An 18478-nucleotide genomic window follows, 5' to 3' on the forward strand; every position below is an offset into this window, starting at 1 on the left:
TACGCTATTGGAACCTAACCTAACAGGCCTAACCTAACCTTGTTGGGTGACGGGGGGTAAATATTGGACAAAAATCAAACTTTTACCATAGCTCCCACAGTTATGTACTTTTCTAGCCAGTACTTTTTTTGGTAATTACTATTTGATATATCTGTCGGGTACCATTGTTGAAATTTATTAATTCCTTCCAGGAGTAGAAACAAAAATAAAACTGTGTCCAAAAATTACCCCGCCCTTGGGGTAATTGTTGGACACAGTGGGGTAAATATTGGACATTAGTTATCAATGTGCTCTGCACAGCACAGAGATGAGCCATAGGGGGTAAATGCTGGACAACGGTGTGTACTATAGGTGCTGTGTTTGAGGTAATTATTGAACAGCACATGACTTCTGTAAACAATGTATAAAAGTGAAATCTAATAAATATTAGCAACTTTTTGTTTTCCGGGCAACCTTTTAATAATTTCTAGCATGTTGGTTACGTGTGTATTACTCGCTATCTATAAACAAAAATACGTTAAAAGTATTAATTTACGTTTTGGAAGCTTCCTGCTTCCTTCTTCAGGTGGTCGTATTTTAGGCTCGGAACATCAAGCCACATTGGAGAAGTGTCATATGAGGATACTAGGTATGCGTGGGTAGACAAAATTAAATACTTTTAACGTATTTTTGTTAATAATTTGTGCTTTGTTCAAGTACAAACATTACACAAATGGTGTTTTTTAAGCACACAAACTATAACAAGTTAAGTTAAGCATATTGAGGTGCTGTCTGTCACCAAACTACAACTAACTAACTAAACTGATTGGTACTAATCTGATATTCCCCGGACAGATTTCTTCATTTTTACAGAAGAAACTACTTACGGTAATAAGTTCCTGTAGCATTGTCTAACATCTGGAAGGTGTTTTGTGTGATGTGGGAATGTTTCTTAGTGGAAATTTAACCATTGATGCATAGCCCCACAAACCATTTCAGTTACAAAAACACTTTTTTTTTTAAAAAAAAATTGCAACTACTTTCATCAAAAAACGTGAATGCACCTTCAAGAATGTTCCGCGAAGCAGATGGGTAAGTATGAATGTCAAAAATTCACAAAACGAAGAAGTTATAGGTGTCCGGGGACTATAAGATTTTTACCAACTGATTAGAACTAAATACAGTTATACCTAAAAACTAAATACATAACTTTTCAAAACTTCAAACTTTTTAGACAGCTTCTTTGTTCAAATAGGCCTACAAACATTGCACAAATGTCTTTTAATCAAACACACTGCAACAAAGCATATTGAGATGCTATAGGCTTACACTAGGTTGTCACTTTCCACATCATCTTCAATCATTACAAGATCAGACTGCGGAGTAGGGAATATTTGAAGACTAAAATTGGTAAACGCTGTAAGTGCCACAATAATTCAAACACCATTTTCCACGTTAAACTGTCAAATGTGCCATGCTTTATAATGTGGTAAACGTGAAATGTGGCTGGTAGCCCTCTAAGTAGTTCAAAGGACATGTAAAGAGGTCACTAGTGTGCACGTTCTTAAGGGCTGATGTGCGGAATGATGCAATTTCCCAACACTTTTACTTTTGACACTTACAATGTTTACCACTTTTAGTTCTCATTTCGTTCCTGAGTCTAGAGATACTTTGATTTTTAATTGGTGTTTTAAGTCAACTTTATGCACAGTAAGACTAATCGTGACTGGACCTACAGTTTAAAGTGGGATCCGAACCACTATGTGTCTCCACCGGCTATCGAACCTGGTACCTCTTGATTAGAAGGCTACTACGCTACCACTGCACCACCGGGGAGGCACTAGAGATACTTTGAAACATTGACCTTACTTCATCATTACAAGTTATTTGAAATGGATTAACTGATACGGTTTGCACAGGACCATAAAACACATACAGTGTTTTCACAATTTCACTCTTTGGTTGCGCTGACCACCAGTACCTGTTGCAGTTCAATAATCAAGCTGTCCAATAATTACCCCATAGCATGTCCACCAATTACTCGCTGTGTCTAATAATTACCTCATAACTAAACATGCATGACATACTGTTACTGTTCATACTACAATGGTGTTTTTCAGCACAAACCACCTTCATACACATATCCAAGACTGGGCATTACAAAATTCAAGATCAAGTAAAAGAAAACAAACATATACACTATTTTGTATCATTTGAAAAGAAGTTAAAACCATTTTTTTAAAGTGCTTTGGGTTATTAATATATTTTTTGAGAAAATGTACTAATATCATCCCAATAATTAATCAGAGCATTGCTGGATATGCAATTAACAAATGTTGGTTGGTTAGATGTAATAAATTATGATACAACATGGTTTCTGGTCCCTGTCCATAATTTTACCCCGATTTTCTGTGTCCAATAATTACTCCAGGTCACCCTAGGCATTCCTCGTCTGAAATAATAAAGGAAACTGTGCGTAAACCATATGGACGCGAAGGAATGGAGAAATTGGCCGAGAAATGCATTGCTTTTAGTAGCAGGAAAAACATTTTTTATGGGCAAGAATATAATAGTAATCGGAAAAATAACACCGGAAAATGGAAGCAGAATGTACGTACTTTCAGAGGATATAAATTTTGTTTGTGTATGTAGAGGAAAAAAGCAGCCCATGTTCTGCAGTGAGACCAAACATTTTCCAGTTACGATAGTTTTCTCTCAAATAATTTTTTTTAAAATGGTGTATCCTCTGTTACAATGTATGTATCCCTTTCTACATCAAATCAGGAATGAGCCATACAGTTCAGCAAGGTTTTGCTGATGTTTTGATTCAAAATGTATTTTTAAAGAAGTGTTCAAGAGGAGTAGCAATTTAACACTTTTATTACAAGAGCATAATGGAGTTAATGTTTAGCATAATCACAAGAAGCTAATGATAGATTTTGAATGAGATTACACCTACTACTGTTCAACTTTTTACAACTACTAGATAACATCCAAAGGGCTTTTTCCTATTCTGACATACGTCCTATGTAAGGTTACCAGACGTCCGGTTTTTCCTGCATATATCCAACATATTTAGCCTTATGTCCGGCATCCGGCAGGCATTTGAAAAATATCATAAATGTCCTATATTTTGAACGTCACATAATATTATGTAGGCCACGGTGTCTCAGTCGGTAACGCGTCTGACTACCATGCTGAAGGTCATGGGTTCAATCCCCGGCCGGTTCAAATCCGGGAACTTTTCTAATGTTGGAAGCAGCCCCAGCGCCCACCCAGCATCGAATGACACGGGTACCTGGGGGAAACCCTGAGGGGTAAAGGTGGTCAGGGGCATGATGCTGATCACATCACCCCCACTCATGACGGGATCAAGAAAGTGTGGGGCGTTACCCCCACACCCCCTATTCGCCTTCATGGCATGGTGCTGAGCACAGGGGTACACTTTACCTTTTTTTACATAATATTAATTAGGAAAATACGTACATGTTTCGTTGAACAATGGGATATCATGCAAGTTACAAGTCCATTGCCCAAAATGCAAATAAAAGTTTGTCCTGCTAGAGAGCACACAAGAATATGGAAGCAACTAATGAACAAATTTTGAGTCTACATTCTGATGTTACTGTTCAGTGCCTGAGTAGAATTTCTAGCCTTGGGGTTTATACTGATGGAAGAAAGTGTTTCCCATTCTTATTCAATATTTTTGATTGTAAAGCAGGGGGTATAGAGACAGAGTTATTCAGGCTGTCTACCAGTCAAGAAAGCCATGAAAGTCAAGAAGAAGTAAAGAAATCAACAAGTAGGTGAAGAAGTCAATAAAAATCAGGAAATTATACTTATGGTCAAGAATGTTTGCTATCACAATTACTGACTGGTTGATTTAGTTTATTTTACTTCACTTTTCTGCCCTTTTGGCTAATCGCAAAGATGAGGATGAATGGTGGTGAGATAAGATGGATGAAGAAACAATCACATACACATAAGGATGACAACACAAGCCCCACATAAGATTATTCTGGCTGTGAATCCAGGCGCCAGAACCTCGCTAGTCTGCCAAATGCAGTCCAGGATGCATTAGCAGATAAAGCAAGTGTAATTGTTTGTAAAATACAGCTTCAGTTTTAATCTTAACTGCCCATTTGGTATAGGTTTTTCATTAAATATCATAGATATGTATTTTCTTATTTGCTAATTTCCAACTTTACCTAAGTAGGGATCGAATCAATAAATGTTAACTAAAACGAAAAAAAGGTCAAGAAACGTCCTGGTAAAGACAAGAATTTTAGATTTGATATTTTGGTAGATATCCTGTAATTAAAGTAAAAATACCATTTCAAACTATGGTATTTGCTGAATATTTGTTAGCCATTACAGGTCATAATGCAAATGTGAGAGACTACTTTCACTACCATCAGCACAGTGGACTCATGAGAGTTTTTTTTTTTTCACATCTGTAAAAAGTTTGGTCTCATCAATATATTTTGACAAAACCTGCGATTTTGAGAAAATTTTCTCTTCTGAGAAGTACCAGTTAAAACATGTAGTAGAAGTACATTGTTTAGTAGGTAAGACTCTACTTTACGTCCTTTTCATATCTCGTTTTAAAGCTTATTGTATAAGGAATTCAACAACGTAAATCCCAAAGCGAGGAAAAATTACCTGGAGGAGGAAATCGATAAAAAACGATGTTGTCTGGATATGCGTAATTGAACGTACTGAGGAAATTTGATGATGAAGCACGTATTTAGGGGTGAAATGAATGCTAATGGAACCTAACCTAACCTCGTAGGCATACCTCGTCCCCGTGAATGGTTTGTGGGGCTACCCATGCATTGTTTTTGGAGCTAACGTGAATGGTTTGTGGGGCTAACGTGAATGGTTTGTGGGGCTATCGTGAATGGTTCATGGGGCTACCTGTGAATGGTTAGTGGGGCTATCGTGAACAGAAAGTGTAAAAAGAAAAAATGTACTTACCCGAAGACATGCCGGCTGTCTGTAAGCACAGTTTTGAACGATGCACTAAATTTCTACTGGGGATAAACTTATTTTACACTATCTACAAGTTTTTGGAACCTGTTCTTTTTCATGCACCATACACACGCACAATGCACTGAGTACGCAAAGAAGCAATCGCCACGCAGAACGCAAACGAGCAAAGCACACGCATTCACAATGCATACAGAAAGACGAGCCTGCAGTGTTGTTAACTCTCATCAGTTACCACCATATGGCAATGAGGATGTAAAGTAGAGTCTAGCCGTTTAGTATATTACAGTACATTTCAGAATTCGTTATGAATTCATTTTTTAAAACTCAAAAAGTGTCATTTTTAAATGACTTTTTTTATATTGTTCTGTAGAAATATGTTATTTATTGCGAATGTTTTGTGTACTACATTTTGGGACAACATGTTCTACATTTCCCTTATAGCGATCTAGTAACCCTAGTCCTACATGTACAGTTGTGTATCCTAGAACATAGGAAGAAGGCCTGGGATAAAGATTGAAAGCTGATTTATTATGTTCAAACAGAGATTCTTGGATTAGGCTATATTGCATATGAGTGCTTTTGTGTAGCTGAACGGTCTTTCTTTGTCTTTGAGCTTATCAAAGGTGCACAGTTCTGCTGCATTTTTAAGCCATGTAATATTACAATGCTAACATCAGTCATGTGTTTGGTGTACAGTTATCCCCCATGTACCTAAACATGTAACAAGAAAAGTATCAATGCGGCGAAAGACAGAGCACACTGCAGTTAGTAAGGAAGTGAGAACACATAGCTATGTTAGGGTGTACTGATTTTCTCAAGACCGTCCTTTTTTTATTTTTTTATTTTTTTGAGGGTCCTGGCCTGTGTTCTACTATGCTACTCCAAAAACCAAATATGTCCTATTTCTAAAAAATATCCTGCAAAACATCCAGACGAATTGTTTACCTCTTTGAAACTGTTAGTGCCTTCTAAATTAATAGTATATTTAGTTTGCATAGAAATACTTGTAGATTTAAAAATTTTCAAGTTTGCTTCACTCGCACATTTTGTCTTGCTGTAAAGCTTATATTTATTGCGTAGAAAGGGTCCATTGTGAAATCCTCCACCCTCGATTTCGCTAGGGATTTTTTTATTTTTTATAGGATGATTGTGTGTTTCAAATTGTGAAAAACAAAATTCTCGAGCATGGAAACAAATATTTATGTGTGTACAGCCGTTTAAAGTTGCGAGGTGGAAGTCTACTTGTAGCCATGTCAATTTCATACCAGCCACCCTCCAGCCACCCGCACCTGTACCGATGGATATATAACAGTCGCTTTGGCTCCGTCTGTTTTTCAGAACTAAACAAGAAATTTCATAAAAATAGCCCCCCGATTTCGGGCTCAGCCCCTGGGGTAATTGATCTATTGTTACCATGGCCCTGCCTCTGCTATGCTCCGGCTACCCACCTTTTTCTATAGAGTCCCTTTAAAGGCAGGTACATTATGTATGTAAGGAATTTTAATATTACAAAATGTAAGTTTCGTAGCACGTAGATCTCTAGAAATTTCCTTCCACACTATTTAAATTCTTCCTTTCTTAGAAGAAACTTTATTTTGGACAAAGAAATGTGCTACAAATCAAGGGTGGAGGATTTCACAACACAGCCCTTAGAAGCAGATATTGCATGCAGTCTGTTCATGATATAACATGAAAGGTACTGAGTGGTGAATAAAAGTATATGCAGCGGCATTTTGAAAGTTGAAAATAGCCCAATATTGGGGATTTGCATGTTTGATGCATAGATGAGATGATTACTGCAGCTGCGGCAAGAGAAATATATTCTCAGTATTCATTAATATTTTAATATTATTTCACAATGCATGATGTTTTATGGTAAGAAAGTAAGAAAAAACAGTAAGATTGAAACAGATAGGAAGGTTAATCTGTAAAATTAAAAAGAGAAAGAACAGAAAAAAGAGAAATGACAGAGGAAATATATGAGAAGGGAAAACCTCTGTGGTGGAGTGGTTGAATGTCGGGTGTCCTCGGGTTGAGTCCCAGCCAATGTGTGTCCATTCATGAATTCAATCATATCATCACTCATCCTCATTGTCAAAATTAACCAAAAGTGATAGAGAAAAGTCATTAATAAAAAGTCATTGAAATCGAAGGGTAATTGCTCCTCTGTGCTCCCCTGCAGATGCCTTTGGCCGTCAAAGTTTGTGCCGTTGCTATCCTAGAATTGAGTTCCGTCGAAGGTTGGGGGGGGCAATGACCCCCTGCCCCCCTGTTTTTGCAACACGGTATAATACAGACATATTTAAGCAATATATGTTTTCTTTAGATACTTTAGGCTCACTGCTATTGTTAGTCAACCTTATTCTGCACAGTTTGTCTGCTCCACTAACCTTGTATTAATGCGAATACCACGTCCCCCCTTCATCCAAACCGATTCTAAAGGCATTTCATTTCAACCCTATCGCCTAGATCATCCACAGGTAGGTAGAAAAACTATACATAATAACCAAAACTAAAAATCAATAACAAGTCAATCAAACAATACAACCCCCCATTTTTGTGTGAAGATATATAGAATGGGTATAAAATTCCCCCCCCAAAAAAATTCCATGATGCAGGCGCGTCATGAAACCCCCTTGTGGGCACCCCTGCACTGGCCATTGTTGAGAATAAAAAGAAATTGGCAGCAGAAAGCGTTTTGCTTTACGGCCGTTATACGGCACAGCTTTCGTTGCTTTCATCCTGCACCCTTCCCCACCTAGTCTGGCCCCACCCACAAGCTTTCCCCTCTGCATGTTGCTACTCCAGACATTCCAGAAAAGTTGTATAGTATGCCTCTGTGGCCACCACAATAGACCAAAGTGAATGATAAAATGTAGTATTTACAAGTATTACATTCCTTACAACCATGCAAAGTTTCATTGAACATTGGCTGATACTTTGTGTTGGAAATAATGATAATGATGTGTAAGAGCAGCAGTGTTGCTAGCTTATAGAAAAAATCCAAAATTTCACTTGTGATATCATCCGTATGAACAAATTTGCAGGCAAGTATGACAAAAACACTCCTTGAGAATATGTAATCCTCAGGCCCATTTTTGAAAGGAAAAAAGGAAATGATGCAACATTTTTTAAAGTTGTAATTTTTGGGAAATTTTGAAAATTGGACATATTCTCCTCCCTGGACCCTACATTGTTAAAGTGTTGTTTTGTTCTCAATATTGCATGTAAATCTGAAATGTCAGTATAAAGTATTGGCTGAAGAGTTATAGCCAATTTTATAATATCTATTCCATAATTCTGAAAAGTAAAACAAATACATTTTCAATTCTCACTTGTTAATAATAGTGAAAATGGAAGTAGGCAGTGGCGTAAATAACAACCCTCCAACCCCCATGGTGCAAAGGGGGTGGGGGTGCATTAAGAATGATAAATTAAGAAAGTTTTCCTTTTGGAGTTAAGATATATTTTAAAATATTTTTTTGCCCCTAGAAACAGAAACAGAAAATGTTAATTACTAGAAAAGTATAAAGTGAACTATCAGATTAGACGAAATACTTCATTTGCAAGTAGTTTAAATCATGTGTTCATTACAAGAGGTGCAACAACTGAAATTTTGAAATATTGTGAATCCCAATATTGGTCTGTATTTACAGCTTCAATTTTTATCATCCAAACCAAGTAAAACACAACTACCTTTTTGGAAAGACGGGTGATATTTCACCTCTGATTATTATTACACTAGCACTATGCCAGACAGAGAATAGAGAGATTTTGTTTATGTTATTCATCTTTATTAGATGCTATTTATTGTGAACCATGCAGGTTGTTTCCTGATAGGTTTGAATGGTGTAATGGTAAAATTAATGATTTGTAAAAATAAACAAAACAAAAAATAAATTCTTATAAAAGTTAATATCAAAAATAATCAAACAATAAAAGAACAGGAAATATGCCGAACTCACATCTTGAATGCATTATGTATGACATAGAGCCTGCAAAAATCATAAATATGTTCTAATAATGTTGCACCAAAGTATGGATAAGAAGTGTGAAACCATTAAAAGAATTTTAGATGTATTAATAACATTATCTACTTGTAATTTGGCTCTGCTGGGCCATTGAGAAATTGTGACAAATGTACAAAGTACTTCTGCAATATTTTCTCAACATCATAGATTTGTTAGCGAGGTATGACTTCTTAAAACTTGTGTAAAGTTTGTCTGTTGTCTTAACCTTTCATGCCAGTTTTTGCGTGGTATACATTCACATTTGAATGTATCTAATACAGATAAACGTAGGTGTGTATTAATATTTAAAAAAGAGAGCTTTTTTTAAATGAATGCAACTGAAGGTAGAGAGGGGGGAGGGGGTGCAGAATGTGTTAGTTCGCTCCTGCAAGTAGGTAATGTCTAATGGATAGAATATGTAAAATGTTAAAAATGTATATGATTGTCAGAGAAGTATTTCCTGAGTTTAATGTAACTGAGCATAGATTCCATATGGCCCCTGTGTCCTTCAACCAATAATTTCACAACTTTAACCAACAAGAGAAATATGCTTGAAAAACTTCAAATTAGGAAAAGGCCATTATCATGACCCTTGGGCCAGAAGAAAAAATATACCAAGATACACTGTACACAGCCTGTGTAAGTTGTGTTCATCTCGGTTCCAAGTCAGCAAGGTTCTACCCTGTGCAGCTCAGTTACCTAACAAATGACGAGGTTCGTTTTAGTTACCTGACATTACCCAAACACAACTTGACACCATTAACAGAATCTAGCATCCATATTATTTCTAATTACAATACGTGAACCTTTACAATGATCCAGGCCAAGGGTTGACACATACAGAGTGCCTGAAAATCTTCACCTGTACTTGAATTTCCAAGTACAGTTCATTAAAAATAAATAGCAAGTACTGCATGTGCTTCGTTGTGTTTTCTGCATCATCTGAATTGGAATAGCTGGTCTCCATAGTGTAGTAGTTAGCACATCACGCTACGATGCCAGGGGTCCTCGGTTCGAATCCTGGTCTGGGCATGAATGTCAGTGTCCATTCATCATATCATAGCTTACCCCATCTTCATAAATTAGCCAAAAGTAGCATAAAAGCAAAGTGTAATGAAGAAAATCAATCAACCAATTAAATCAAATTCAAAAACATACCATTATAAAATGTTGCACTGTTGGTAGTCAAATTTTGAAATCTGCGGTGATAGCATATTATAATGTGCTGCATAGTTAGTCATAATGTTACTGGTAGAGCCTTCTTTAGGAAGTCCACTCTTTCACAAGAATTAATTATTTTTAAACCAGTTTTGTATTAATTGATACATCAAATATTCTCCCTAGTTTCTCCTTGAGCCTAAATCTGACTATGTATGCTATGCTTATGTTTAATGATTTTCTCTCTTCATTTTCAAGTGAGTTGGCATAATATGCACCTCTAACAAATTTCAAATTAAAGCTCATTAAAGAAGAAGAGAATGACACCAATTCGAGCTCTCTTGGTCAAATGATTTTTGATCTACAACTGTTTAGAGATTTCAAAATGGCATCAAATTTTGCGATTTTTGACAGTCAATAACTCAAACTATGAGCCCAAAAAATCTTAAATTTGGCAGTTTTCGTCCTCTTGATAGGTACTATGAATAAACGAAGAATCTTAAAAATCTGAATCCTAAAGGTTCAAAAATATTTTTTTATTGGTTGATTTAACATGGAATGACCCTTATGTAGTAAACAGATATGCATCATGCTCTTTGATATGAAGTAGGTTGAGGCTACACTTTATTGAACTACCCACGTACAAACCCAAATTGATGGGTAATTTTTATAATAGCTATTTACAGGATACACATTCAGAAGATAGTACTGAATTTGAACCCAAATCTAGAAGATTGGAAGTATTACTTCCTTCTAGCAATTTTTATATTCTTTAAGTTTGGTTGGAAGATTTAGAATGGTGTCTCAGATCAGAGTTTAATTTGAGATAGTTTGATTTTCCATTATTCTGTGAAATCAGAAGGTGCAAATAATATTGAAGTAGACAATAAATAACGAATTAAATCGGATGATTTTGAAAAAAAAAATCACTTCAAATAATGTATAGTAATGTACATAAGGACTTTGTAAACATCAGAATCACTTTCGTCATTTCCTACCTCTGGCTGGGTCATCATAGAAGTCAAGCCTCTCCATTTTTTCCCTGTCTTCCACAACTCCTTTCTTTCCATGGTTTTCCAATGTTATCCTATTCTTCTAACTCTGCTCTTTCCACTGACATCTTGGTCTCGTCCTTGGCCTTATTCCCACTCCTTGTACATGGTAAGCTCCTATTGGTAGTCTTTCTGCATCTTACCTGTGCCTGATCTATCTTGTCCTGAAGCTTCACCACACCCACTGTCTGTGGGATCTCCTCATTCTATCCCTTCTAGTTTTCCCCAAATTCCTTAAAAATTTCCTCTCCACTGGCTGCATCTTTCTTATGTGTCTCTGTTACATCCCGTATTATTTTCTCTAATATTTTCTCATATACCTTTGCTAAGTGGCACTAAGTGTTATTCCTCTGTAGTTTATACATTCTTTTCTGTCACCCTTCTTGAATATGAGAACTATTAGTCCCTTTGTCCAATCTCTTGGCATTTCTCTCTCTTGCCACACCGCTTTCAACACTATCCAGCCACTGCACACCAATCACTCCTGCTCCTAGTATCATTTCCACTGGCGCTTCATCTACTCTAGGTGCTCTACGTCTCTTCAGAGCTTCCTCCACTTCTTTCCATGTGAGATTAACTTTTCCCTTCCGGTTTTCTTTTTCCTTCACTTCATTTTCATTTCCTTTTTTCACATTCAGCAATTTCTCGAAATGATATCTCCACATTCTCATTATTTCTTCATCCTCTTCTAAAATGTTTCCCTTTTATCCCTTACCTCGCCTTTCTCTTTTTCTTTCTCTCACTAATCCATATGATACTTTCTTGTTCCCATCTGCATCTTCTTGTAGCACTTTGGCCCATTCTTCCATCCACTTTCTTCTTTCCTCCTATACTACTGTTCTTGCCTCTTTCTTCTTTTCCACGTTCTCTTTTCGTTCATTTTGTGATTTAACTTTAAACCATTTTCTAAATGCATCATTTTTGTTTTCCACTGCCTCTCTAGTTCTTTCATTCCACCATGGTCTTTCTTTCTTCTTTCATTTCTTGCTTGTCCTACCACATACCTTTTCAGCTGCCTCTACTAATTCTGTTTTAAATCTTATACATTCTGTTTCTACTCCTTTGGGTTCATCTCTTGGCACTTTTGTTCGCAACATTTCTTGATATTTCTCTTTTATCATGTTATCCTTTAATTTCCACACTCTTATCCCTGTCTCTTGTTCCTCCCTTCTATTTTCTTTTTTCCATCTCCTCACATCTCCTACTAGTAGTAATCATTTAATGGTGTTTATTAGGCTCTAAGAAAGGAAAAGAATGGAAACAAAATATATGTACTGATGGTGATAAACTCATAGAAAAGTAAATGTAAATGCACTTACATTTCTCTTGATTTAAATTTCAATAATTTTTTGTGCAAAAATAGCAAACATTTTGTGTAGAAAAATATACAATATACTAATTATGTTAAACTGGATATAGTGTCATTATCATTAAATTGTAAATAAACATGGCAGGTGATATTTTACAAACTATCATTAAAAAAAATGCCAAATTCAGCTACAAAGACTATAAAAATATCTTAAGTTACAATTATAGAGTACATTCAGGATGTTTTACTTTCATTGGAAGAATATTTACTGAAATTATTATAGTATCATTAACAAACATTTCCATAGTAGGTTCATATATACAGTATCAGAAACAGAAAAATGTGTATTTACATATAATTTTTTATTGCCTTAATCAAATTGTTCAAATATTTTACAGGGTCGTTTACTAGATAAAGACTTGCTATATAAAAAACATATATTTTAATGTATGGTGCCACAAGCCATGCAATTAATTTCAAAAGGGGTTTTCAAAAATATTGATTTAAAAAACAGCAACATATTTTTATATAAAAATAATGATTTTTATCCACCCTGGAAGTAGATGATAAACAGTCAAAGCAATCCATGAATGTTATGCATAATTCTAAAATCCTCAGCTTGATTGCCAGTTGACATCTTCTCTTTCAAAAGTGTGTGTGTTATTGAAATTTGTCTCCACTTTCAACACCATCTGAAGTTCGTGTGTTAAATGTATTTTCAGATTTCAAGTGCCTCACCCTCACCATCACAGATGGAGTCTGTCGCTTTGCCCTCACTGCTGAAGCTAGATCCTGACCTCGTGACGTTTTCAATAAAGAGTGAGTCCCAAGATATTCCTCCTCGTGAAGAGTCAAATGAAAACACTTGGCAGCCATCATTATCATCAGTTAATAAATCTGAACCAAAAGAAGAACAAATGAAAATCGATGAACCAGGGAATGTTGCTGGTAGCTACTTTCACATATATTTGCACTCTAATGCTGGATTGAGTGAATTTTTGCCAGAGGATAGTAAGGATTTGGATACGAGTGACGATATTGCACATTATGGTGCTGTTGCATTCAAAAGTAATGAGAGTGACAAAGTTAAAGTAGAATCTGAAGATGTGAAGAGTGAATTCCCAATTGAAGATGACTGTCTAGGTGCAGAGACAGAAAGGTGAGTGCATGGAGTATTTTCAAATGAATACCATAATACTTTCATCATAATTCAATGAATTATGAAGAGTGTGCAGCAAATTCTTCTAGCAGGATATGACCTTAGTCCTATTTAATTACACATATTGCAACTGGTGTTGACTATTGAATAGTATATTACTGTTATATACATGCAATAACATTTCATAAAAATAACATTAGTAATTGTTTTTGTTAGTATTGTTATAATAATAACTGTTATTATTATTATCATGATTGTTTGTTGTTGTTATTGTACTAACTAGCCATCAATCTTGTTTCAATGTTAACCGGACCCTGAGGCCGAGAGGTTAGCACATCGCACTGCAACACCTAGGGCCCCAGGTTCGAATCCCGCTCGGGCTTGGTAGTTTGTGAATGTCTATTCATCAATTTCATCATTTCATCACTCATCCCCATCTTCGCAAATTAGCCAAGAGGCACAAAACACGAAGTAAAATATACAAAAATCAATCAATCAATATTTAAATGTTACCGATGTTCATGGAATGACATTATTGATTAATTGAAATTAAAATTTTGCATGTGTCAGCACTTAGGCTATTTGCAACCATCACATTATACGGGAACAAGTCCTTACAATGTACAAAAAATCACCCTTGCATGTCTCTAAAATCTCCTTACCCAGGGTATCAATCGAGGCTGTATTGGGGCACTCAGCACACATATGGTCAAAACACAGGACAACATGCAACCATTCAAAGGTAGCCTCCTTGCTGGCTTAATGTAATAGCGTTGCCTTGTAATCAAGGGGCCCTAGTTTCGATAATCTGTCTAGGCACATAGTGGTTTCAATCCCACTTTAAATTGTAGGTCCACTCCAAATTAGCCTATCTGTGCATAAAGTGAACTTAAAAACAAAAACTGAAATCAAACAACCCTACAAAGGATTATGCTGGCCGTAGGTTCAGACATCAGATTGCAGTTTGCAGATTCCAGTTGCCGAGGTGAAGTACGTGGAAATGAGGTTAACATTTGGGTGTGTACTCTATAATTAATTACAGTCAAAATGTTTTCTTTCAAGAAAGTACAAATCTGTAAAAACAGAAGACTGACCAGAGAAGTATATTACAAGGGTGTGGGAATACATCTACCAAAAGACATAGACAGTTTTGTGAAATGCTGCTGTGAGCAGACATATTGATAGAGATAAAAGATGCGTGATTTATCGGATGAAAATTTTCGTGGCATGTGTAGAGCCAATTTTACTAATATCAAGTCCTTAAGAAGACTAGAAGCAGATGCTTCATCCTATCACCTGTTTTCTTAAAGTCCTTGCTCATCAAAGCATGCTGAGAAATGCTTGAAATGGACACTCACAGACGAATATATAATTTATATCAAGATTTGTGTTTTGTGTAACAAAGTATGCAAATATAAGAGAATATGAAGATTAAGGGAAGCACTTACTCAAGTTGCTGAGCTTAGAGTTGATAAGAAATTGCATGGGACTGCAATTGAGATAAGCGAGAAGAAATAATATCAATCAAATGAAGGGAGATCCTAGCTGCAGAAGTATGTTATCATAAATCTTATTACTTTTCCTATAACAAACTCAGACCAGGTAAGCCCGAAAATATTGGTGAATGTATTGAAGCAAGAAAATCTGCTTTTAAAAAGCTATGGTATTTGATTTTATCCGAGAAGATATATTCTTTAATTCGAGGGTTGAACCTCAAAGTTACTTCCTTGCAAAACAAATTTAAGTACTTACAGGATTATGATGATCAAATAAAAGAGTCTGCAAAGAAAAGTGTCTGTTATAGCATATACCAAGAATTTGGTTCCTCCTTAATTTATTTCAGTATTTACAGTAGGGTAGGTAATCTGACTTAGGATTTGCTACTTTTAAACCATCTGAGGATGTACATCATATTAGAAGCAGCTCTTGAACTGGAAAATATTAGCTGAGAGAATGTTTAGTCCCCGAGATATAGTCGCTGGCTAAAGGCTTAGAGAACGTGTTAGCTTCTAGCCTTCACCTTCGCTCACACCTATTATCTCGCGGTGATAGAGACGACACCGGAGATTGGTAGATCTTTAATAAAAATACCATTTTCTCGTTCCACACATTAAATTCTGGGAAGGATATTCAAAAGGATTGTATCCGGTAAGGCAATTAACACTCACTCACCTTGCTCAGCCGTAAGCTTCGTCTTGTCAACTCCAGTTTGATACAATCCAAGTGTACACTTTATGGTTGACAGTCGATGGTTGCAATGAGATCAATGAGAAGGGTGAAACATTGCATCTCACTCTTCTATACTCGGAGGTGTATGACCTGCAATGCTCCTGCCAAGCTGAAGCACACGTATATTATGCTGAGAAAGTGTCTTGCATACGTCACTCCTGCCCTATCATCTACAGTAATAATGAGGTAGCTTGGGAGATGATTTGCGAAAATTTTGCTAGCATTGGGGATATACCATTCCCATGCACCTGCCTAACTTTAAGACTGGTTAGACAAGGACATTTTGGCTAAGGTAGAGGGGAACTCTATTCATGAAGCTGCTAAACACATTGATTGATTGCTTTATTTTACTTTGCTTCTTGTCCCACTTTTGCCTAATTTGTAAAGATGGGGATGAGTGATTGATGCTATGATGAATGGACACTCACAAACATCCCATGCCCAGGCCAGGATTTGAACCCAGGACCCCTGGGGCTGTAGTGTTATGTGCTAGCAACTTCGCTGCAAAACATACAAAGCCGAAGTCTGGCCTCCATCATCTGAAGAGGTTTACAAGTGGCCTCCTGGATGGCGCAGTGGTAGCATCATCACCTTGTAAGCAAGGGGTACTGGGTTCAGTACCCAGTGGAGGCACATAGTGGGTCGAATCCAACTTTAAATTGTAGGTCCAGTCCTGATTAGCCTTTCTGTGCATAAAGTGTACTTAAAACACCAAATCAATCAATCAAATCAAGAGATTTACATGACTCACGTAGTCATACTTCCTAGCAATATTGCCTGGAACCTTTTAGATAGTTGCAATTTAAATTACCTAGGCTAGAAATGTGACCACACTAAACTTTTAAGAAATAGATACAGCATTGTGTATGGAAAAATTGCTCAGATTTTTTTTCAAACTATATAATCTTGCATACATGGAACTGATATTGCAATAGTTCCCTGCTTTCTCTGGATAGATTTTTGTGTCAAGCATGTAGAAAAAATTCTTATGGCAATAATTCTATTGACACGACAGGAAGTGCCAGCCTCACTTGACATTTCCTCTGCATGGAGTACATTTCCAGAGACATGAATAATTCTTCTTTGTCACATGAAACACATTTCTTGATGGATAATATTTATTCAATTGTGGGTGTTCTAATCAAGCATTTCTCAGCATGCTTTGATGAGCAAAGACTTTAAGAAAACAAGTGGTAGGATGAAGCATCTGCTTCTAGTCTTCTTAAGGACTTAATATTAGTAAAATTTTCTCAACACATCTGTTAAATCGTGCACCTTTTTACTCAATCAAAATTTATTCTTGCGGCAGCATTGTACAAACTGTCTATGTCTTTTGGTGGACGTACTTCCCCCACATGTAATATACTTCTCTGGCTCGTCTTCTGTTTACAGATTTTTACTTCCTTGAAAGAAAACATTTCGACTGTAATAAATACTAAACAATATGCACCTATGTTATGATGTTCTTCTGAGCACACCCAAATGTTAACCTCATTTCCACGTACTTTACTTCGGCAGCTGCAATCTTGCAGGCCAACGAGGCTCTGATGCCTGAACCTACAGCTAGACTAATCCTTTGTAGGGTTGTTTGATTTCAGTTTTTGTTTTTAAGTCCAATTTATGCACGGAGGCTAATCCAGAGTGGACCTACAGTTTAAAGTGGGATCAAAACCACTGTATGCCTCCACAGGGTATCAAACCCAGGGCCCCTTGATATCAAGGCGACGCCATTACATTAAGCCAGTGAGGAGGCTACCTTTGTATAGTTGCATGTCGTTCTGTGTTTTGCCCATATGTGTGCTGATTGCCCCAATACAGCCTCGATTGATACCCTGGGTAAGGAGATTTTAGAGACATGCATGGTGTTTTTTTGTTTTTCATTGTGACGGCTTGATCCCGTATAATGTGATGGTTGCAAATGGCCTAAGTGCTGACGCATACAAAATTTTAATTTCAAGCAATCAATAATGTTGTTCCATGTACATCGGTAACATTTAGACAAAGTTCATGGCTAGTTAGTACAACAACAACAACAACAACATGTGATGATGATATTATTATTATAACAATACTAATAATAACAATTACTATTATTATTATTATTAAATGTTACTGCATATATATAACAGTAATATACTATTCATTAGTCAATATCAGTTACAATATGTGTAATTAAATAAAACTAAAGACACATCCTGCTAGAAGAATTTGCTGCACACTCTACATAATTCATTTGTTTTATATGAATTCTAAGGCCTGCTTTAGACAAAAGCATTTTTCTCAACATTTATGCCATGACCAAAAAGCTACCGTGTAAAGTGAGAAATGTTATGGCATGTTTCGATGCATTTCTCAAGGAGAGAACCTGCTCTATTTCCATAACATAACCAATCAGAAGCGACCTCATTATCAAGAGTGCAAATGTAATGACGGTCGCGTGAGATGTAAACAATGTTAAGCTTCAAGCTTTTGAACGACAATAACTATTCAACCGAGAGGAATATCGTTTCATATTAAATGATTTTAGGTAGCGACAATTGGCACTGATTAAATACATACTTTACTACATTTACTGTACACTTATGAAAGA

The 18478-nt window shown here is 36.3% G+C and overlaps 2 protein-coding genes across 2 annotated transcripts in view; one reads left to right on the plus strand and one right to left on the minus strand.

The window, feature by feature from the left end:
* The window catches only part of LOC145981385 (uncharacterized), a 446659-nt gene that overhangs the window by 215186 nt on the left and 212995 nt on the right, over positions 1-18478 (minus strand). The window lies entirely within an intron of this gene.
* Positions 9567-18478, plus strand: part of LOC145981148 (uncharacterized) — an 85844-nt gene continuing 76932 nt past the window's right edge. Inside the window, exons 1-2 of the mRNA XM_083114274.1 lie at positions 9567-9620; positions 13223-13659. Of these exons, the coding sequence (XP_082970400.1) occupies positions 9567-9620; positions 13223-13659 (491 nt within the window). The remainder of the gene's footprint in view (positions 9621-13222; positions 13660-18478) is intronic.

Source organism: Lepisma saccharinum, chromosome 29, assembly GCF_977018435.1.
Source record: "Lepisma saccharinum chromosome 29, izLepSacc3.1, whole genome shotgun sequence".
NCBI lineage: Eukaryota > Metazoa > Arthropoda > Insecta > Zygentoma > Lepismatidae > Lepisma > Lepisma saccharinum.